The 19,841-nt window shown below is 35.9% G+C and overlaps 1 protein-coding gene across 1 annotated transcript in view; it reads right to left on the minus strand.

Moving 5' to 3' along the window:
- THSD7B (thrombospondin type 1 domain containing 7B) overlaps positions 1-19,841 on the minus strand; it is a 749,444-nt gene that overhangs the window by 227,584 nt on the left and 502,019 nt on the right. Inside the window, exons 12-13 of the mRNA XM_047085714.1 lie at positions 17,803-17,997; positions 11,896-12,162 (exon numbers count right to left, since the gene is read on the minus strand). Of these exons, the coding sequence (XP_046941670.1) occupies positions 11,896-12,162; positions 17,803-17,997 (462 nt within the window). The remainder of the gene's footprint in view (positions 1-11,895; positions 12,163-17,802; positions 17,998-19,841) is intronic.

A 19,841-nucleotide genomic window follows, 5' to 3' on the forward strand; every position in this document is an offset into this window, starting at 1 on the left:
ATGCTGTGTCTCTCTCTGTCCCCAAAATAAATAAACATTAAAAAAAAAAAATTAAAAAAAAAAAAAAGAAGTTCTAAGAGCAAAGTTCAGAGTGGTAAATGCCTACTTTAAAAAACAAGAAAAATCTAATAATCTAACTTTACACCCCAAGATTTTAGAAAAAGAACAATGAACGCTGAAGTTAGAGGGAAAGGAAAATAACAAAGACCAGAAAAGAAATAAATGAAATAGAGACTCAAAAGAAAATAGAAGATATCAATAAAAACCAGAGCTGCTTCTTTGAAAAGATAAACAAAAATAACAAACCTTTAACTAGACTCACCAAGAAAAAGCCAGGATTTGAAATATGAAATGCAAGGAGAAACATAACTGATATCACAGAAATCTAAAGGATCTTAAGGGACTACTATGAACAAGTGTATGCCAACAAATTGGAGAACCTATAAGAAATGAATACATTTCTAGAAACACAAACAACCAAGATTGAATCATGAAGTAGAAAATCTGAACAGATCAATTACTGTTAAGGAGATAGAATCAGTTGTCAAAATCTCCCAACAAACCTAAGTACAGAACCAGATGGCTTCACTGTTGAATTCTACTCAACTGTCACAATTTGCAGGCACATGATTTTGTATATAGAAAACTCTTAAGACCCCACAAAAATCATAATAACTAATAAAAGAATTAGGTTAGCTTTTGGGATACAGAAATGGAATATCTATATGTATATCAGTTGTATTTCTTTATATATATTAATGAACTACAAAAAATGTAAGAAAACAATCCCACTTATAATTACATCAAAAGAATAAAATGCATAGCAGTTAGTTTAACCAAGGAGGTGAAAAACCTATACACTGAAAACTATAAGACACTGATAAAAGAAACTGAAAAATGAATGGAAAGGTATTCAGTACTGATGGGCTACAAATAGTATTACAGTGTCCATACTAATCAAAACAATCTACAGATACATTTTAATTCTTACAAAAATCCCAATGGCATTTTTCAAAGAAATAGCACAAATTCCTAGAATTGTTATGGAACCACAAACACCCCAAATAGTCAAAGTAATCTTAAGAACAAAACCATAGATACCATGATTGATTTCAAAATATGCTACAAAGCAAATAACAATAGTATGATATTGGCATTAAAAACCAACACAGGGAGCCCACAAAGAAACCCACAAATATATGGCAAATTAATTTATGACAAAAGAGCCAAGAATTTACAATGGGGAAAGAACAGTCTCTAATAAATGATGTTGGGAAAACTAGACAGCCACATGCAGAAGAATGAAATTGGACCACTATCTTGTACCTTACACAAAAATGAAATCAAAATGAAATGAAGACTTAAATCTAAGACTTGTAACCATGAAACTCCTGGAAGATAACCTAGGTGGTAAGCTTCTAGATATCAGTCTTTGCAATGATTTTTTTTTTGGATTTGACACAAAAAGCAAAAGCAATAGAAGCAAAAAATAAACTACTGGCACAACATCAAATTAAAAAGCTTCTACAAAGCAAAGGAGACCATCAGCAAGATAAAAAGATAACCCATAGAATGTGAGAATATATTTGCAAATCATGTATCTGATCGGGGGTTAATAACCAAAATAAATAGAGAACTCCTACAACTCAGTAGCAAAACAACAAAATGAAACCCCCAAAACCACAAACAAAACAAATAAAACATGATAAAAAAGCAGGCAGAGGTTCTGAACAGACCTTTTTTCAGGTGTATAGATGGCCAACTGCCACACGAAAAGATGCTCAACATCACTAATCATCAAGAAGATACACACCAGGGGCACCTGGGTGGCTCAGTCAGTTAAGCATCTGACTTGGCTCAAGTCATGATCTCACAGTTCATGGGTTCAAGACCCATGTCTGTGCTGACAGCTCAGAGCCTGGAGCCTGCTTCAGATTCTGTCTCCCCCTCTCTGCCCCTCCCTGACTTGCACTCTTTCTGTCTCTCTCAAAAAAGTTAACATTTAAAAAAATTTTTAGGAAGATGCAAATCAGTCACAAGAAGGCATCACCTCATGTCTCTTAGAATGGCTATTATCAAAAAGATAACAAGTAAGTATTGTTGAGGATGTAGAGAAAGAACCCATGTCCATGGTTGTGGAGAAAGTAAACTTGGTTAGCCACTGTGGCAAACAGTATAAATCGTCTTCAGAAAATTAAAAATAGAAACATCATGATCCACCAACTCCACTTCTGGTATTTACCTGGAAAAAAGAAAAGAGAACACAAACTTCAAAAGATAGGTGTACCCCCATGTTAATTGCAGGACCATTTCCAATAGCCAAGCAACTTAAGTATCCATCAATGGATGGGTAGCTAAAGAAAACAATAGAAATATACAATAGATTATTATCCAGATATAAAAAAAGAAATCTTGCAATTTGCAACAACATAGATAGAGCTTGAAGGCATTATACTAAGTAAAATAAATCAGAGAGAAAGAAAAATACTGTATGATTTTACTTATATGCAGAATTGGAAAATAAACAAAAACAAAAAAGCAAAAGCAAAACTGAACTCATAAGAAACAGACTGGTGGTTGCCAGTGGGACGTGATGGGAAGTGGATAAAATGGTAAAAAGGAACAAACTTCCACACATATAAATCATAAGAATGTTATGTGCAACATAGTTAATACTCCATTGTATATTTGAAAGTTCTAAGTAAAATCTTAAAAATTCTAATCCCAAAAAAGAAAATTTTAACCATGTGTCTTTGTTTAATTTTACAATATATACAAATACTGTATCATTACACTCTATGCCTGAAACACCTTGTATGTCAATCATATCCATTAATTTTTTAAAATTTAAATTGGATTATATTAACTCCCCCCTTCTCATCGATGATTGCACTTAAATTGTATCTGTTCTCCTCTCCTTGTCCTACAAGATTCTGCCTACTTGTTCAACCTCACTTCACAAAATTAGCTCCTCACTCCCTATATTCAAACAGAAAACTGTTTTTTTTTTTTGCAAGAACTTCTTGCTTACCTTATCTCTTCAGAATATATTGATGATCTTGTATGAACTTTTCACATGGTTGCTTCTTTCTTAGCCTTCACATCTCAAGTTTATGTTACTTTAAGGACTTCCCTAAAGTTTATGTCAAGATTTTATATTCAGCATCCAAAGAGCATAAAAAAACTTAAAATTCCTTTTGTTTTGTTTTTATCCCCCACTAGACAATTAACTTCATGAACACTTTGTTTCACATTAAATGTACACCGAAATCATAGAAGATGGGCAGATACATAGCTGGTGTTCAAAATACACATTTTTCTGAAATGAATGACTAAACCAACATGTACATGACATCAGTATGAGGACAGCGAGTTACCCCCTCTCCTCTCCCCTTGTAATAACTAATTAGACATCTATAATAGAACAAAAGTGCCTTGGCACATTACTCCACAGGACTCAGAAGATATCGGTCAACAAGTGCATTCAGAAATAAACCAATGACCAAATGCAGAAAAAACATTTGACAAAGTACAATATTCATTCTTGATAAAAACATTCAACAATGTAGGGTTAGAGGGAACATACCTCAACAAAATAATGGAAATACATGAAAAACATCATTCTCAATGGGAAAAAAAGAGCTTTTCCTGTACGGTCAGGAACAAGACAGGGATGTCCACTCTTACCATTAGTATTTAACATAGTACTGGAAGTCCTAGCCACAGCAATCAGACAAAAATAAATAAAAAGCATCCAAATAAGCAAGAAGTAAAACTTCCAGTAATTGCAGATGATGTACTATATACAGAAAACCTGAAAGACTCCAAAAAACTTCTAGAGGTGATCAAGAAAATCAGTCACAAGATAAAAAAAAAATGTACAGAAATGTGCCACATTTCTATACATGCTAACGAAGTAGCAGAATGAGAAATTAAGACATCAATCCCATGTACAACTGCACCCAAAATAGTAAGGTATGTAGGAATAAACCTCACCACTGAGGTGAAAGACCTGTATTCTGTAAACTATAAAACACTGAAAGAAATTGAAGAGAACAGGAAGAATGGGAAAGTCATTCCATATTCATGGATTGGAAGAACAAATATTGTTAAAAAGTCTACACTACCCAAAGCAAACTACACATCTAATGCAATCCCTATCAAAATACCACCAGCATTTTTCACAGAGCTACAACAATCTTAAATTTTTATGGAACCGCAGAAGACCCCAAATAGCCAAAGCAATCTTGAAAAAGTAAAGTCTGGTATCACAATTCCAGACCAAGTTATATGACAAAGCTGCAGTAATCAAAATAGTATGGTACAGGTGCGCACACGCGCGCACACACACACACACACACACACACACAGATGAATCAAACCAAAAAGAAAATCCAGAAGTGAACCCACAATTATGTGGTCAACTAAGCTCCAACAGAGCAGGAAAGAATATCCAATGAGGGAAAAAAAGATGGTCTCTTCAACAAATGGTTTTGGAAAAACTCAACAGCAACATACAGAAGAATGAAACTGGACCACTTACTTACACCATACACAAAAACAAATTCAAAAATGGATCAAAGACCTAAATGTGAGACCTGAAACAAAAATTCTATAGGAGAACACAGGCTATAATTTCTTTGCATTGCCCATAACAACTTAATTTTAGCTATGTCTCCTGAGGCAAGGGAAACCAAAGGCAAAATAAACTATTGACACTGCATCAAACAAAACAAAGTAAAACAAAAAAAACTTCTGCACAGTTAAGGAAGTAATGAATAAAATTAACAGTCAACCTACTAAATTCAAGAAGTTATTTGCAAATGACCTATCCAATAAAGGATTAGAATCCAAAATATATAAAAAGATATAAAACTCAACACACCAAAATGAGTAATTAAAAATTGGGCAGAAGATATGAATGGTCATTTCTCCAAAGAAGACATAGAGATGGCCAACAGACATATGAAAAGATGCTCAACATCACTGATTATCAGGCAAATGCAAATCAAAACCATAAGGAGATATCACCTCACACTTACTAGAATGGCTCCAATGAAGAACACAAGAAACAACAAGTGTTAGCAAGGACCTGGAGAAAGGAAAACCCTTCTTGCTCTGTTGACGACAGTGCAAACTAGCACAGCCATTCTGGGAAAGAGTATGGAGGCTCCTCAACAAGTTAAAAAATAGATGTACCCTGCAATCCAACAATCACATTACTAGGTATTTACCCAAAGAACACAAAAATATTAGTCAAAGGGATCCATTCACCCTGATGTTTACAGCAGCATTATCTACAGTAGCCAAATTAAAAGAAGAGCCCAAGTGTCCACTGATGAATGTATAATGAAGATATGGTACACACACACACACACACACACAATACTACACAGCTATAAAAAATGCAATCTTGTGATTTGCAAGGACATGGATGAAGTTAGAGATATTATGCTAAGCAAAAGAAGTCAGAGAACGGAGAATACTGTATGATTTCACTCATGTGGAATTTAAGAAACAAAACAAACAAGCAAAGGGGGGAAAGAGAGGTAGACCAAGAAAAAGACTTAACTGTGTAGAACAAACAGATGGTTACCAGAGTTCAGGTGGGTGGGGGGATGGGTTCAGTAGATGATGAGGATTAAGGAGTACACTTGTGTTGAACACTGGATATCATATGGAAATGTAAAAATAACTATTGTACATGTGAGACTAATATGACACTGTGTTAACGAACTGGAATTTCAACATAAACTTCTTTCTAAGTTTATTTCCGTATTTTGAGAGACAGAATACACATTTGTGAGTCAGGGAGGGGCAGAGAGAAAAAGAAAGAATCACTATCTGTGATGTCAGTGCAGAGCCTGATGTGGTGGTCAGTCTCATGAACCAGTAGGTCATGACCCGAGCCATAATCAAGAGTTGGACACTTCACTGACTGAACCACCCAGGCACCCCGAGATTAGGGATTATGAACACAAAATGGACTGTTTTATCTAGGAGATGTTTTATGTAAGCCTCATGGAAACCACAAAGCAAAAATCTGGAGTAGATTAGTAAAGATAAAAAAAAAAAAGGAAGACAGCGTATCACTGTGGAAAACTACCAATTTACAAAGGTAGGCAGAAAGAGACGGTCAAAAACACTGGAGATAAATAACCAAAGGCAGACTATAAGATGGTGGTTTTAAGTCTTTACATATCAATAATCACTTTTAAGTGTAAATGGGTTGAATTCATCAATCAAAAGGCACAGAATGGCTGTATGGATAGAAAAACAACCTAACTGTATGATGACTACAGGAAACTCATTTCAACTTTAAAGACATACATACACTCCAATTTTGAAGGGACAGAAGAAGAATATATCTCCTACAAGTAGGAACCAAAAGAAAGTGGGGATGGCCATACTTAGACAAAACAGACTTCAGCCCCCAAAAAAGCAACAACAAAGATTATATAACGGAGTCAATACATCAATAAGATCTAACATTCTCAAGTGTATACACATTCATCATTAGAGCACCTATTGTTAAGTAAACACTAACAGATCTAACAAGAGAAATAGACAACTATTTGTTAGCAGGAGAGTTCAGTACCACACTGCCAATAGTGGATAGATCATCCCAATAGAAAAAGAAAACAAGGAAATGTTAGAAGTGAACAATACTTTAGTCCAAATGGAGTTGAGATTATATAGGCTATTCCACCCAACAGAAGAATGCATTGTTTCCTCAAGTGCACATGAAACATTATCCAGGATAGAACACATAACAGGACACAAAACAATACTTAACAAAATTTAAGAGTGAAGTCCTACTATATTTTCTGACCACACTGCTATGAAACTGGAAATAAAAAAAAAAATCTAACAAGTTTATAAATACATTGAAACTTAACAACAAACTTATGAACAAGCAATGGGTCAAAGAAGAAATCAAAAGGGAAATCAGGAAGTTAAAACTAATAAAAATGAAAAAAACAGCCTATCAAATCCATGGGATCCTACAAAAGTAGTTCTGAGAGGAAAGTTTATAACAATAAATGGATACATTAAGAAGTTAGATCTCAAGCTACCCTAAAACCTCAACCAACTAGAAAAATAAATTAAGCCCAAAATATCAGAAGGAAGGAACTAAGAAAGGAGGGGAAATAAAGAAATAGAGATTGGAAAAACAAGAAGGATCAATGAAACTAAGAGCTGGTTTCTTTCTTTCTATTTAATGTTTATTTTAGAGAGGGCGGGGGAGGGACATAGAGAGAGACAGACAGAATCTACAGCAGGCTCTAGGCTCCCAGCTGTCAGCAGAGAGCCTGATGTGGGGCTCAAAGTCTCAAGTCCTGAGATCACAACCTGAGCCAAAGTTGGTCGCTTAACTGACTGAGCAATCCAGGTGCCCCTGGAGAGCTGTTTGAAACAAAATTAACAAACCTTTAGCTAAGAAAAAAAAAAAAAAAGACTAAAAATTAGAAACAGAACAGGCGAGATTGTAACTGATACCACAGAAATATATATATATATATATAATCATAAGAGGCTACTGTGAACGATTACATGCCAACAGATTAGATAATTTAGCAGACATAAGTTAATTTCTAGAAGCCCACAACCTATCAAGACAGAATCAAACATGTGAACAAGTTAATGAGTAAAGGGATTAAACCATTTATCAAAACCCTCCCAACATAAAAAATCCCAGGAACAGAAGGCTTCACTGGTGAATTCTACAAAACATTTAAAAAAGACTTAATGCCAATTTTTCTCAAACTATTCAAAAAAAAAATTGAAGAGGAGGAAACACTTCCAATTTCCTACACGGCCAGTGTTACCCTCATACCAAAGTCAGATATAGACACTCTAAGAAAAGAGTACTATAGAATACTACTCATGAAAATAGATGAAAAAATTAACAAAATATTAGGAGACTACAATGAGTAAGACATGGTGATTATACACCATGATCAAGTATGATCTGTCCTTTCAATTCAAGGATGATTCAACATACACAAATCAGTAAGTATATCACATTAATAGAATGAGAGACAAACATCACATGATCATTGAAATAAATGCAAAAAAAATATTTGACAAAATATCACATCCTTTCACAATATAAACCCTCAACAGATTGTGTGTGGAAGAAACATACCTCAACATAATAAAGGTCCCATATGGTAAACTCACAGCTAATACTATATTCAATGTTGAAACAGGAAAAAGACAAGATGGTCCTCTCTTACCTCTCTTGTTCACTACAGTACTGGAAGTCCTAGGTGGAGCAATTAAACAGAACAAAACAGAAAACAAAAACACAAACCCCAAGCAACCAAACAAGAAACATCCAAACAGGATAGAAAGAATTAAAATTGTCACTATTTACAGGTGGTATTGTTTTGTATATAGAAAAACTCAAGCAGCCGAAATAGCTCAGCTGGGAGAGCATTAGACTGAAGAAAACCTCAAAGACTCAACCAAGAAGAAACTGTTGAAACTACTCAGCAATTTCAATACAGTTCCAAGATTAAAAAAAAAAAAAAAAAAAAAAAAAAAAAAGGTCAACATACAAAAATCAGTTATTTTTTAAGTTTTATTTAATTTATTTCGAGAGAGAGAAAGTGAGCACAAGAGGGGCAGAGAGAGAGGGGGAAAGAGTGAGAATCCCAAGCAGGCTCCACACTGTGGGACACTTAATCAGCTGAGCCACCCAGATATCACCCCAAATCAGGTATGTTACTATGTAGTAATAATGAAACTTCTGAAAAATAAAACTATCCCATTCACAACAGCACCAAAACAATAAAAATACCTAGGAATAAATTTAGCCAAGGAAGTGAAAGATCTGTATGATGAAAACTACAAAACTTAGTTGAAAAAAATTGAAGTAGACACAACAAATGGAAAAACACAACCCATGTTTAAGGATCAGAATTTTGTTAAGATGTCCTTACTCCCAAAAGTCTTCTATAGATTTAATGTCATCTCTATCAAAATTCAGAGAGCATTCTTTATATAGAGAAGATGGAGAGAGAAAAATGGAGTCACCAAGGACCCCAAATAGCCAACGCAATCCCGAGGATGAACAAAGATGGAGTTATCACACTCGTGATTTCAAGTCATACTACAAATCTCTCATAATAAAAATAGAATAATATTGGCATAAAAAGACACGGACCAATGAAACAGAATAGAGAGCCCAGAAGAAAATCCATGCATATTCAGTCAACTAAGATTGAACAAGAAAGGAGGGCACACCCAATGGGGGAATGATGATCTCTTTAGATAGTGTTGGAAAAACTGAACACATGCAGAACAATGAAACTGGACCCTTATCTTACACTAAAAAATTTAATAAAAGATATCAAAGATTTAAATATACAACCTGATACCATGAAACTCCTAGAAGGAAATATAGTGAAGATGTTATTTAACATTGCTTTTGGTAATGAGGTTTTGGATCTATCACCACAACAGCAGCAACCCCAATAAGATTATATCAAACTTAAGCTTCTGCATAGCAAGAGAAGCAGTCAACAAAATGAAATGGCAACATAGCAAATGGGAGAAAACTTTTTGCCAACCATGTTTCAGATAGCACTATAATATACAAAGAACACACTCCATCTACTTATGAAACAGGCAGAGAAATAGACATTCCCTCAAAGACATCCAAATGGCCAATAGGTAGATGAAAAGATTTTCAACATAACTAACAATCAGGGAAATGCAACTCAAAACCATAGCAAAATAACACCTCATACCTGTTAAAATGGCTATAATCAAGAAGAAATAATCAATGTTGAGGATATGGAGAAAAGGGACCCCTTGTACACTTGTTGGTAGGAATGAAATTGGTTCAGCCACTATGGAAAACAATATTAAAGTTACTCTAATATTAACAATAGATCTATGGGATATAGGAATCCCACATCTGGGTACATACCTAAAGGAAATAAAAACAGGGTATCAAAGAAATATACTCCTGTGTTCGTTGCCACATTATTCACAATAGCCAAGCTATGGAAATAACCTATGTGCCCCATTAACAGATGAATGGACAAAGAAGATGTGCTGTATCTATTATATATATGTAATATATGTATGTATGTAATATATATATGTAACATTATATGTTACATATTATATGTTATAAATATCTGATTATATTTATATATTATATATGTAATATATATGTTATATATAATATATATATATATATATATAAATATAATCAGGGAATATGATTTGGCCATAAGGACATCCTGCCATTTGTAACAACATGGATTGACCCTGAAGACATTACACTAAGTAAGCTAATTCAGAAAGAGAAAGTCAAATACTGTATGATATCGTTATATGTGTAGTGTAAAGAAATCAAACTTGTAAAAACAGTAGAATGGTGTTTACCAGGAGATGAGGGGTTGGGCTTGGGGGATAGGACACATGTTATTAAGCTATATCAGTTTGCAATTAGTAAATAGGTCCTAGAGATTTAATGCACCCTATAATGAATACACACACCTATAATTGTGTTATAATCAAATTGCTAAGAGACCAGAACTTAATTATTCCAACCACTAAAAAGAAATGATAATTTTGTAATGTGATAGTGATGCCAATTATCACTGCAACAGCAATCATCTCCCTATAAAATTCTATGAATTTAACATGTTGTACACCTTAAATGTATACAACATTGTAAGTCAAACATTTCAATAGGAGAAAGGAAAAGTAATTTCCCGAAAACACTGTATGTGTGTGTGTGTGCGTGTATATGTGTGTGTGTATGTGTGTGTATACATACATAAATGGAAAAACAAAGATTACAGTCAACCAGGTTTGGCTTTCATAAAACAGACCCACAACTTGTTTGTGATGTGTTTAATGTTTCTAGGAGTCAAATCACTGAAGAAAATTTTATAGATTACCCCAGGAAGCAGAGCAATGATTTCACCAATTAAAAAGTTATTAAGCTTTAAGTTGTATTCATATAATGATATGGGCCTATCTTAAAGAACAACTAATGAGTGGGGAATGAAGACAAACTCATTTATCTGCCTTCTATGTCAGAACTTAATCAACTTACAATTTCTAATATTATTGAGAAAGCTGAGTAGAACACAAGACTTTGATCCCAGAGGCCAAAATCTTTTATCCTCCCAGAGTTTGCCAGTCAAACATGACTTCTCTTTCATACTCTCTGTAAAAATCGTAACCATTTTAGTCTTAAAAAAAAAAAAAAAGACATAAACTAGAGTATGAAATTCATAGGCTCCATTGTAATCATTAGTCTCAGGCCACCCCCCCCCATCAACATTTACCCCAATTGTATTTAATCTCATTCTTTCTCATTCTTTTCCCCATTCACCCCTATCTTTCAAATTTTCCCAAGATGAAAAAAAAAGTCTTCTTCCTAACTGACAGCTCACAGAACTCTCCCAGAGTGCATATGTTTTATTCCTACAGTTTTATTCTATTAATTTAGATATACTTATATATTACAAGGTAAAACATTTTAAATCAATATTTTAATTGGTATTTTGTCAACTAACTTGGAAGAAATTCACAGCCTGATTGCTTTCTAGATGTATGATCAGAGCACCAAAACATACCCCAAGATGTATTTTTTTGTTAAATATGGCTTTTTCAGTGAAGTAGAGCAACTGTACTCATCCACAGTTAACCAAGTGGCCAAAGGACGGAGTTAAGGATCCAAAGTAATCACATTCCAAATAATCAGTAAAATATGGATCTATGCATTCCAAATGCCTGCATTTTATGTAAGGTAGTGTGTTATTGACCAAGGAGAAATAAAACAATTTTTAAAGAACAAAGCTACTAATTCTAGACCATGGATACACCTCCTGGGCTGTGTATGTTCCCATCTGTACTCCTTACCAGAGCTGCTGCAGTATGAGGGGTCAACAGGTCTTCCATTTTTATCAGAGCAGGCTATTGCTCGAAAGCGCATTCCTTTTCCACATTCTTTGCTTTCTCCTTGCACCCGGAATCCTCCTCGCTGAGACTCTCTTCTGCCTTCTGGAATAATGCAATCTGACCAGTTTCCATAAGGTTGAGATATAAATACATTACAAGGGCATAGTTCCATTTCCACGAGAGGGTACAGGTCAGAGTCCTGGCATTTCTCTTTCTTCCTGCTTTTCCCTGTTCCAAAAAGAGACATTGCTATATTAATTTCATATCTGTTTTGTAAAAAGTCACATTATTGTCTTTACTAGCTCTTAGAAAATTTAATCTTACACTATTGCCTCCCCCTGCCCTCCCTGATTCTTTATTGCCATGAAAGCAAATCTTAAGACAATGAAAGCAATTCCCAAAGCACCTGTGAAATTCAAATTATTTTGGAAAAAATAAAATTAAAAATCGTTTTATGTTGGAGAGTGCCAAAAAAAGAAACTAAAAAAAGATGCTTGCTACAGTGACTCAACAGCTAGAAAATTTTTGTTAATTCATTTAGTATGATTTTCCCTGTGACTTGTTGATAAAAGCAAATTATCGCCTCTCAGTCTTCCTTGGAATTAATGGTTTCCAGGGAAACCAACATAAACAGCCTCTCTTTGAAGTACATTTCTGAAAATGGTTTATTTAGTCAAAGGATGAAAGGACACCCTCCCATACAATGGCCCTGGAGCGAGGTCAGGTGTCACTCCGGGTGCGGCAGACAAAGTAGAACTTATTTTGGTCCTTGCCATCAAGTAGCTCACAAATGCTGACACAATGAAATGAATGTTCCAATAACATTGGGTAATTTAATCCGAGAAAAAGGCATGGCTTCCACTTTGAGAGACTTTTTTAACTCAAGCATTCTAGAATATGACTTTGCCTTACCAATTGACTTTGATGGACCTTTTAGCTGTGATTCTGTCTATAAGTAATGAGAATGCAGAATCAATTCCCACTGCTCTGAGTACTTGATAATCATGTTTAATGGGGTTTCAAGTCAGCCTGTAACTTGATTTCAACTTTCTGGCCAATGTACTTCCACTGGATTCCTAAAAATTCTCAAATAGATCTAATAATTATATTTTGTTACCTCATTAATAAGTCATCAGCTAGAGTCTTGGCAGGCTATAGAAAAATGAAGTAGGCTGATTTACTTACTGGTCTTATTCCCAGTCTTTATAGCTATTTTAGAAATGCTTAATACAAGCTGATGCATGGGATATTTTCTCATTGTCAAATAGTTTATATATAATTTTACAGTTGCTGCTGGATGATTGGCTCTATGGTCTGTCATGCTGCTTATGACCTCAATAAATAAGGATTCCTGCAGGACCTGAAATGATCTTGCAGGAATTTCAGGCATGCCACTACCTCTCTGGGAGGATATATTCATTTCCTCTACCATTAGGGGCGTTTAGGGAGAAAAAGTTTGGGAAACACAGTTTCTATCATGGCCATGAGAATTTACTGGTTGAGATACAAAGAAACCAATCACTAGGTTCTCTTTTCTGATCCATTAGCTTCACCCACAGAACGAGTTTAACTTTTTTTTTTATGTTTATTCATTTTGGAGAGGGAGGGGAGAGGGAGGGGAGAGGGAGGGGAGAGGGAGGGGAGAGGGAGGGGAGAGGGAGGGGAGAGGGAGGGGAGAGGGAGGGGAGAGGGAGGGGAGAGGGAGGGGAGAGGGAGGGGAGAGGGAGGGGAGAGGGAGGGGAGAGGGAGGGGAGAGGGAGGGGAGAGGGAGGGGAGAGGGAGGGGAGAGGGAGGGGAGAGGGAGGGGAGAGGGAGGGGAGAGGGAGGGGAGAGGGAGGGGAGAGGGAGGGGAGAGGGAGGGGAGAGGGAGGGGAGAGGGAGGGGAGAGGGAGGGGAGAGGGAGGGGAGAGGGAGGGGAGAGGGTATCCGAGGCTCCAGGCTCTGAGTTGTCAGCACAGACCAACTGAGCCACCCAGGCGCCCCACCCACAGAAAGAGTTTAAATCATCTACAGCTCTTAAATTCCTTATTATTATCTCCATTCTAGATTTCTTGCTCAAGCTTCTGAGCCACAGACTGGAACTTTAAAGGCCAAACTCAACCTGGCAAAACCCATCCTCAAGCTTTTCACACCAGGGCCTTCCTTTCTCCATCTTCATTTACCAAGTATACCAACATGACCAAGCCAAAACGTAAAATGTCAGACTTGAATTCTGTTGTTCTACCCGACTACCTGTATCTGATTAATGAAAAAGATCATATCAAATGACTAAGTATCTCTTCAATCAGTCCATTGTTTCCATTCTGACCAATACCACCCATATTTAGCCCATCTCCAGATATCCAGCTTAAATCACAACAGCTTCTTCTAATATTTTATACCTTTTTTTCCTTTTCATCTTCTCCCCACTCTGCAGTTAGAACCAGCTCACAAAGATGGAAGTCTGATCATGTCATTCATCTACTTAAAAGTCTTCAGTGACTTACCATGGTTCTAAGCTCCTTGCCATGGTCATCAAGGCCCTTAAGTATCTGATACCATTAGCACCTGCCTCCTGCCTGTGTGATGCCACTCTGCCTGGGGCATGTTACAAGCTAGACAATACAAGCATCTTTCAGTTACTGGAAATGACTTCTTGGTTTCTGGCCTTTGCATTTCTTATACCAGAAATTTTCCTCGGTTCCAACCTCTCTCCATGGTCTAATTAATGCCTGCTTGTACTTCCTCTGTGGCAGGGGTAAAGTATTAGTTACCCCTGGAAAAAGTATTCTTCTGTACTTTTATTCTGCCTACCACAAGCTATGCCTTTCCAAGAGTGCTCACATCCTATTTCTTATAATTATGCTACCTTAGATGGCAAAATGCACTGTGTAGATGTGACTAAGATTATTGACCTTGGGATGAGATTATTCTGGATTATTTGTGTGGGTCCAACCTAATCGCAGGGCAGAGAATCTTTCCTAAACCAGAGGCAGAATGGTCAGAGACACAATGTTACTGAATTTCAAGATAGAAGAAGAGTCCTGAGCCAAGGAATGTGGACAGCCTCTAGAAGCTAGAAAAAGGAAAGGAATTTCCCCTAGAGCATCCAGAAAGGCATGAAGATCCACCAACATTTTATTTTCAGTCTGGTGACACACACGTTTATTTTAGACCTATACAACTCAGAATAAATCTGTGTTCTTTTTAAGCCACTAAGTTTGTGGTAATTTGTTACAGAAGCATTAAGAAACTAATGTAGCAGTAATATCACAGCTATTGTCACAAGTGGTATACTGGGTTGTAACTGTAATAAATTCTCTATCTTCCATTACAGTGGAAGCTCTTAAAGTAGGATGCTTATCTATTCCCCAGTAGTATTCCTAAGGCCTAGCACACGTAAGTAAACTGTTCATTAAGAAAGTAAGATTTAAAAAGTGGTAGAGTGGGGGAGGAAGTGAAGACAAAAGGAGAAAGTGAGAGCAAGACAGAATAGGAAGATACTAATCTACAAGGCAACCAAAAGTTGCTGGCAGAACAAGCATTCTGTACTAATATATGTCATATCTGTATTTGGGATATCCTTAATTATGTGGCACCACTGTTTCAAGAAAGATTGGAGTAAACTCATACAGAAATGGTTCTCAAAATAAGAAACAAATTATCACTGGTCCTTTACTTTGATTACATTACAGTAAACAATTAGCATTAACTTGTGGATTCAGAACCAGTTAGTACTTAAAAACAAATTAAAAAACACCAAAAAAACAAAAAAAACCCAACAAAAAAGTCTACCACTAATACAATTATAAAGATATTTTTCCCCACTTAAGTCAGAGGGAAATTTGTGCCTGTTCCCCCAAGACATAAAACTATAAGAATATATTAAATATTATTTATCAAGTTATTTTATATATTAATAACCTGAACAAATCTACTCAATGGATTATTTTCAGCACTGTATAAACAACTACTATAAATACCATTCAATCTAAAACCTAGGATGATCCCGTTTAGGTACAACACCCAGAACATTCAGATATTGAATTAAGGCCTGTTGTTAAAAATGGAAAAAAAAAATGGAAAACAAGAACAACACCCTAAATGGCCCATTATTCCATGCAGTGGCTAGTATTACTGTGTGCTTCCCATGTGTTTGTGTTAGAGAGAGTCCCATTGTTCTATAGTCTAAGCCATGCCTTTTACTACCACTCATGTTAGAGATTACTTAAGTTTACCACCAAATTACATGAGAAACCAAAATGCAAGCATATTACCACAACAATGAAAATAAGTCTTAAGAAGTGACAAATTTCAATTCACTACTGCCCCCCACACACCTAATACATGATTGTTGTTTTTTTTTCCCCTACAATGTAGGTGTTTCATACAATTGACCAGTTATTTCCAAGACATGAAGACACACAAATGTCCATTAGCAAGCAAAAAGCATAATTAATAATAATTCAGAAAAAAATTTAAGTTTTTTGGTAGGATTAATTCTTAGGATAGAGTTTGCAGCAAAGCATACAATGGCTTTTCCAATATTTAAACAAAAAGTTTATTTTAAATTTGTCAGCTTTGACAATTTATAACAAAATTCACTAGTTTAATAAATATCTTGGGATTTTTGATATTCCCTTTTTCAATTTTCAGGTATAAAATACCATCAGTAAACCCTCAAGAACAAAGAAAAAGGCAAAAACTGGCCACTAATTAAAAACATCCTTTCCTTCAAAACTGTTACACCTGAACTTGAAATTATTCCTGTCACACACATTCTACTGCATTATATTCCCTGTAAGAATATTTTCATTTTAGAAACACAAGCAATGCCACATAAAGTTATATATGCACAGAATTTTGAGGAAAAAAGCACAAAGTGCAGCATACTTGACTGTTTCTATTTGATTATACATTTCACCTACATTATGAATGGGCTCCCGGGTTGTGTGCAAAAACCCTGTTAAAGGCTCTCATCGATTAAGTAAATCCATTAGAGTGAGTTAAATTTAAAACAATCTTGTAAGCAATGCATTCAAACAAAGGGAATTTGAAACCAAGAGAATTAGCCCTTAAATTGCTTTTAAGAACAAATGGTCTTCGGTGCTTAATTCTTCAATGTCAACACCAATTTTATTATCCCAGTGATTATTTTGGCATTTTTCCTCTGGGTCTTCATTACCTAAATTAAGTTTTTCTGGATATGCAAATACAACTACAAGAAATTCTGGGATATTTATCTAGAGTAGTAGTACAATATGCTATACTGCATCAATTATTTGTGTATTACAGGCAAAAATAGCTCCAGCACTTTGATTAAACTATTAATTACTTTAATTTCCATTAAATTGCACGGATGCAAACAGAACCAAAATAATATACCACAAAAGCAGAACCTATATATGTAATTTGACTTATCTTGCACTATTAACATTTTAAAATGTCAAATTGCTTGTAAGGTAATGGCAAAAAGAGAATGATACAGGTTAGATCTGCCTTTGATGGGTTTTACACATCAGTCACTGCTATCAACTTTGCTGAGATTCTGATATGATAAAATACCAGAATCTTTGTCATTAACTATTCCAAGCTAGCTTGTGGCTATATTGCCATTTAAGACTGTAAACATTATAAAGTCCTATAGAGAGGAACTTAATAGCTATAGAATGGTCCATATCATTTCACAAAAAATGAGTAGATATTACGTGGCAGGCATAGGCACAGAAGATACATCAAGTCAGTAATTGGCTGGGAAAGGGAGAGACCCGATACCATTTCTAGTCCTTCTGGAGCTTCCATCTTCTGTGGCAGGTTCAGAAACACATCCATTGTCTGAAGCTAAGAAATGAAAGGTACGCCCTACCTATGAGCTGTCCCATACCCTACCTGTGAGCTGTCGCCGTCGACTTCGGGTTGTTTCACAATCTGTGGAACAGGGTGTAAACTTGGACCAAACCGTGAAGGTGCAGTCATCTCGACATGGGACCGTGCATTCTTGCACAAAGGGAGGCATTCCATTTGTCTGCTTGAGGCATTCCATCATTTCTGCCGACTGGTTATCATCAGAGATGCAGGAGACCGCTTTACAAGAAAACAAAACAAAACAACAACACATGGATTCGTTTGTATTATTTTGATTCAATCAGTCTGCTGCGGGTTCTTCGACAAAATAGCAGAATCCCCCCAGTGTTTGCAAATTTGGTTATCACTGTGACTATGTGTGTTTAACATAGCTAACCCTATTTCTCTCTGGAAATTAAAGGTTTACCCTTGCCAGTGGAGGTATTTGAGGATTTAATTGGTTTCATTATTAATCCAATTTGGTTACATTGACAGCAACCAAAATAACTTTCTGTAATTTATTGTACATGAGCTTGTATCTTGTCTCGAGGGATGATCTAAAACTAAAAGAATATGTAAGAGTAATAGAGGACAAAAAAGGACAAAACCATTAAAATCATGTGAATTCTTCCTAGATTTAATTTACTTTGCTTGTTTAAATGGCACTTTTAAGAGTGGTCCTATTTTCACTTCACAACCAGTATTTAAAAAAAAAAAAATGGGGCGCCTGGGTGGCTCAGTCGGTTAAGATCCAACTTCGGCTCAGGTCATGATCTCAGTCTGTGAATCCTAGCCCCACATTGGGCTCTGGGCTGACATACAGCTCAGAGCCTGGAGCCTGCTTCGTATTCTGTGTCTCCCTCTCTCTCTCTCTGCCCCTCCCCTGCTCATGCTTTGTCTCTCTGTCCCCAAAATAAAAAACATTAAATTTTTTTTAAATGTGTTGTGGCATGTGGGTGGCTCAGCTGATTAAGTGTCTAACTTTGGCTCAGGTCAGGAGTTTGAGTTCCACATAAGGCTCTCTGTTTTCAGTACGGGGCCTGCTTCAGATCCTCTGTCCCTCTCTTTGCACCTCCCCTGGTCACACTCGTTCTCTCAAAAATAAACGAACATAAAAAAATAGTAAAAAAAAAAATGTTGTTTCTTAGTAAACCTTTCCTTATTAACATTTTAGGATCAATGAAAAATTTTCAATACTTTTTTCTCAAGTATAGGTGTAATCTATCCAGATAATTCACATTACAGATACCCTATCAATGGCAGTTATGTCTCATTCACAGCATTTTTCAATGAGAATGCTTCTAGTCATACCATAAAATAACCAATAATCTTAAGCAAAATTTCATAAATACTTTACCTTAATTCTGTATTTGATTCTTTGAGCTAGTGACATTTAAGTATAAAGGATATTTTTGTGCATCTTTTATTCACCCTAATTATGGACCCTCTAGGGTTGTGTCTATATTCTCTAGACCCGTGTTTTGCAACCCTGGAACTATTGACATTTTGGGTTGGATACTTTGTTGTGTAGACCTGTGTTTCTTGTGCACTGTAAGATATTTAACAGCATCCCTGGCCTCTACCTACTAGATGCCAGCAGCACACACATCCTCCTGGTTGTGAAAACTCCAAGTTCCAGACATTGCCAAATGTTGCCCTAGGTGAAAACTACTCTTCTAAATGGATTCCTAGCCATGGAGGTTTATGAGAAGACACAGATTCTATGGCATGCCTTCAAACCTACTGCATCAACATCTCTGGGGAAAAAAAAAATCTAGGAATATTTTTGCCTTTAAGTGCCCCAGGTGATTCTGATGAAGCCTTTCCACTGACAACCTACATTTGGCATCGTGCCTGTAAATATGGTGCATGTTATTGGATATTTGCTGAATTCATCATCCTAAAGAAATCATAGTTTAGGTCATCTTTATTACAACTCTAAAATCCACCAAGTTACAAGCAAAAAACCTACCACAGCTTAGGATCAATATTGTTAAGAATACTTTATATAGAAACTTCTGTAAGGCAGGCTAAGTGTACATAGGGGCTCCATTTAATTGCCCATTCTTCTTATATTCTGAATT

The sequence above is a fragment of the Lynx rufus genome, unplaced genomic scaffold, assembly GCF_022079265.1.
Source record: "Lynx rufus isolate CCGP_SWC_20201006 ecotype Redwood Valley unplaced genomic scaffold, mLynRuf1.p SCAF_2, whole genome shotgun sequence".
NCBI classification, from domain to species: domain Eukaryota; kingdom Metazoa; phylum Chordata; class Mammalia; order Carnivora; family Felidae; genus Lynx; species Lynx rufus.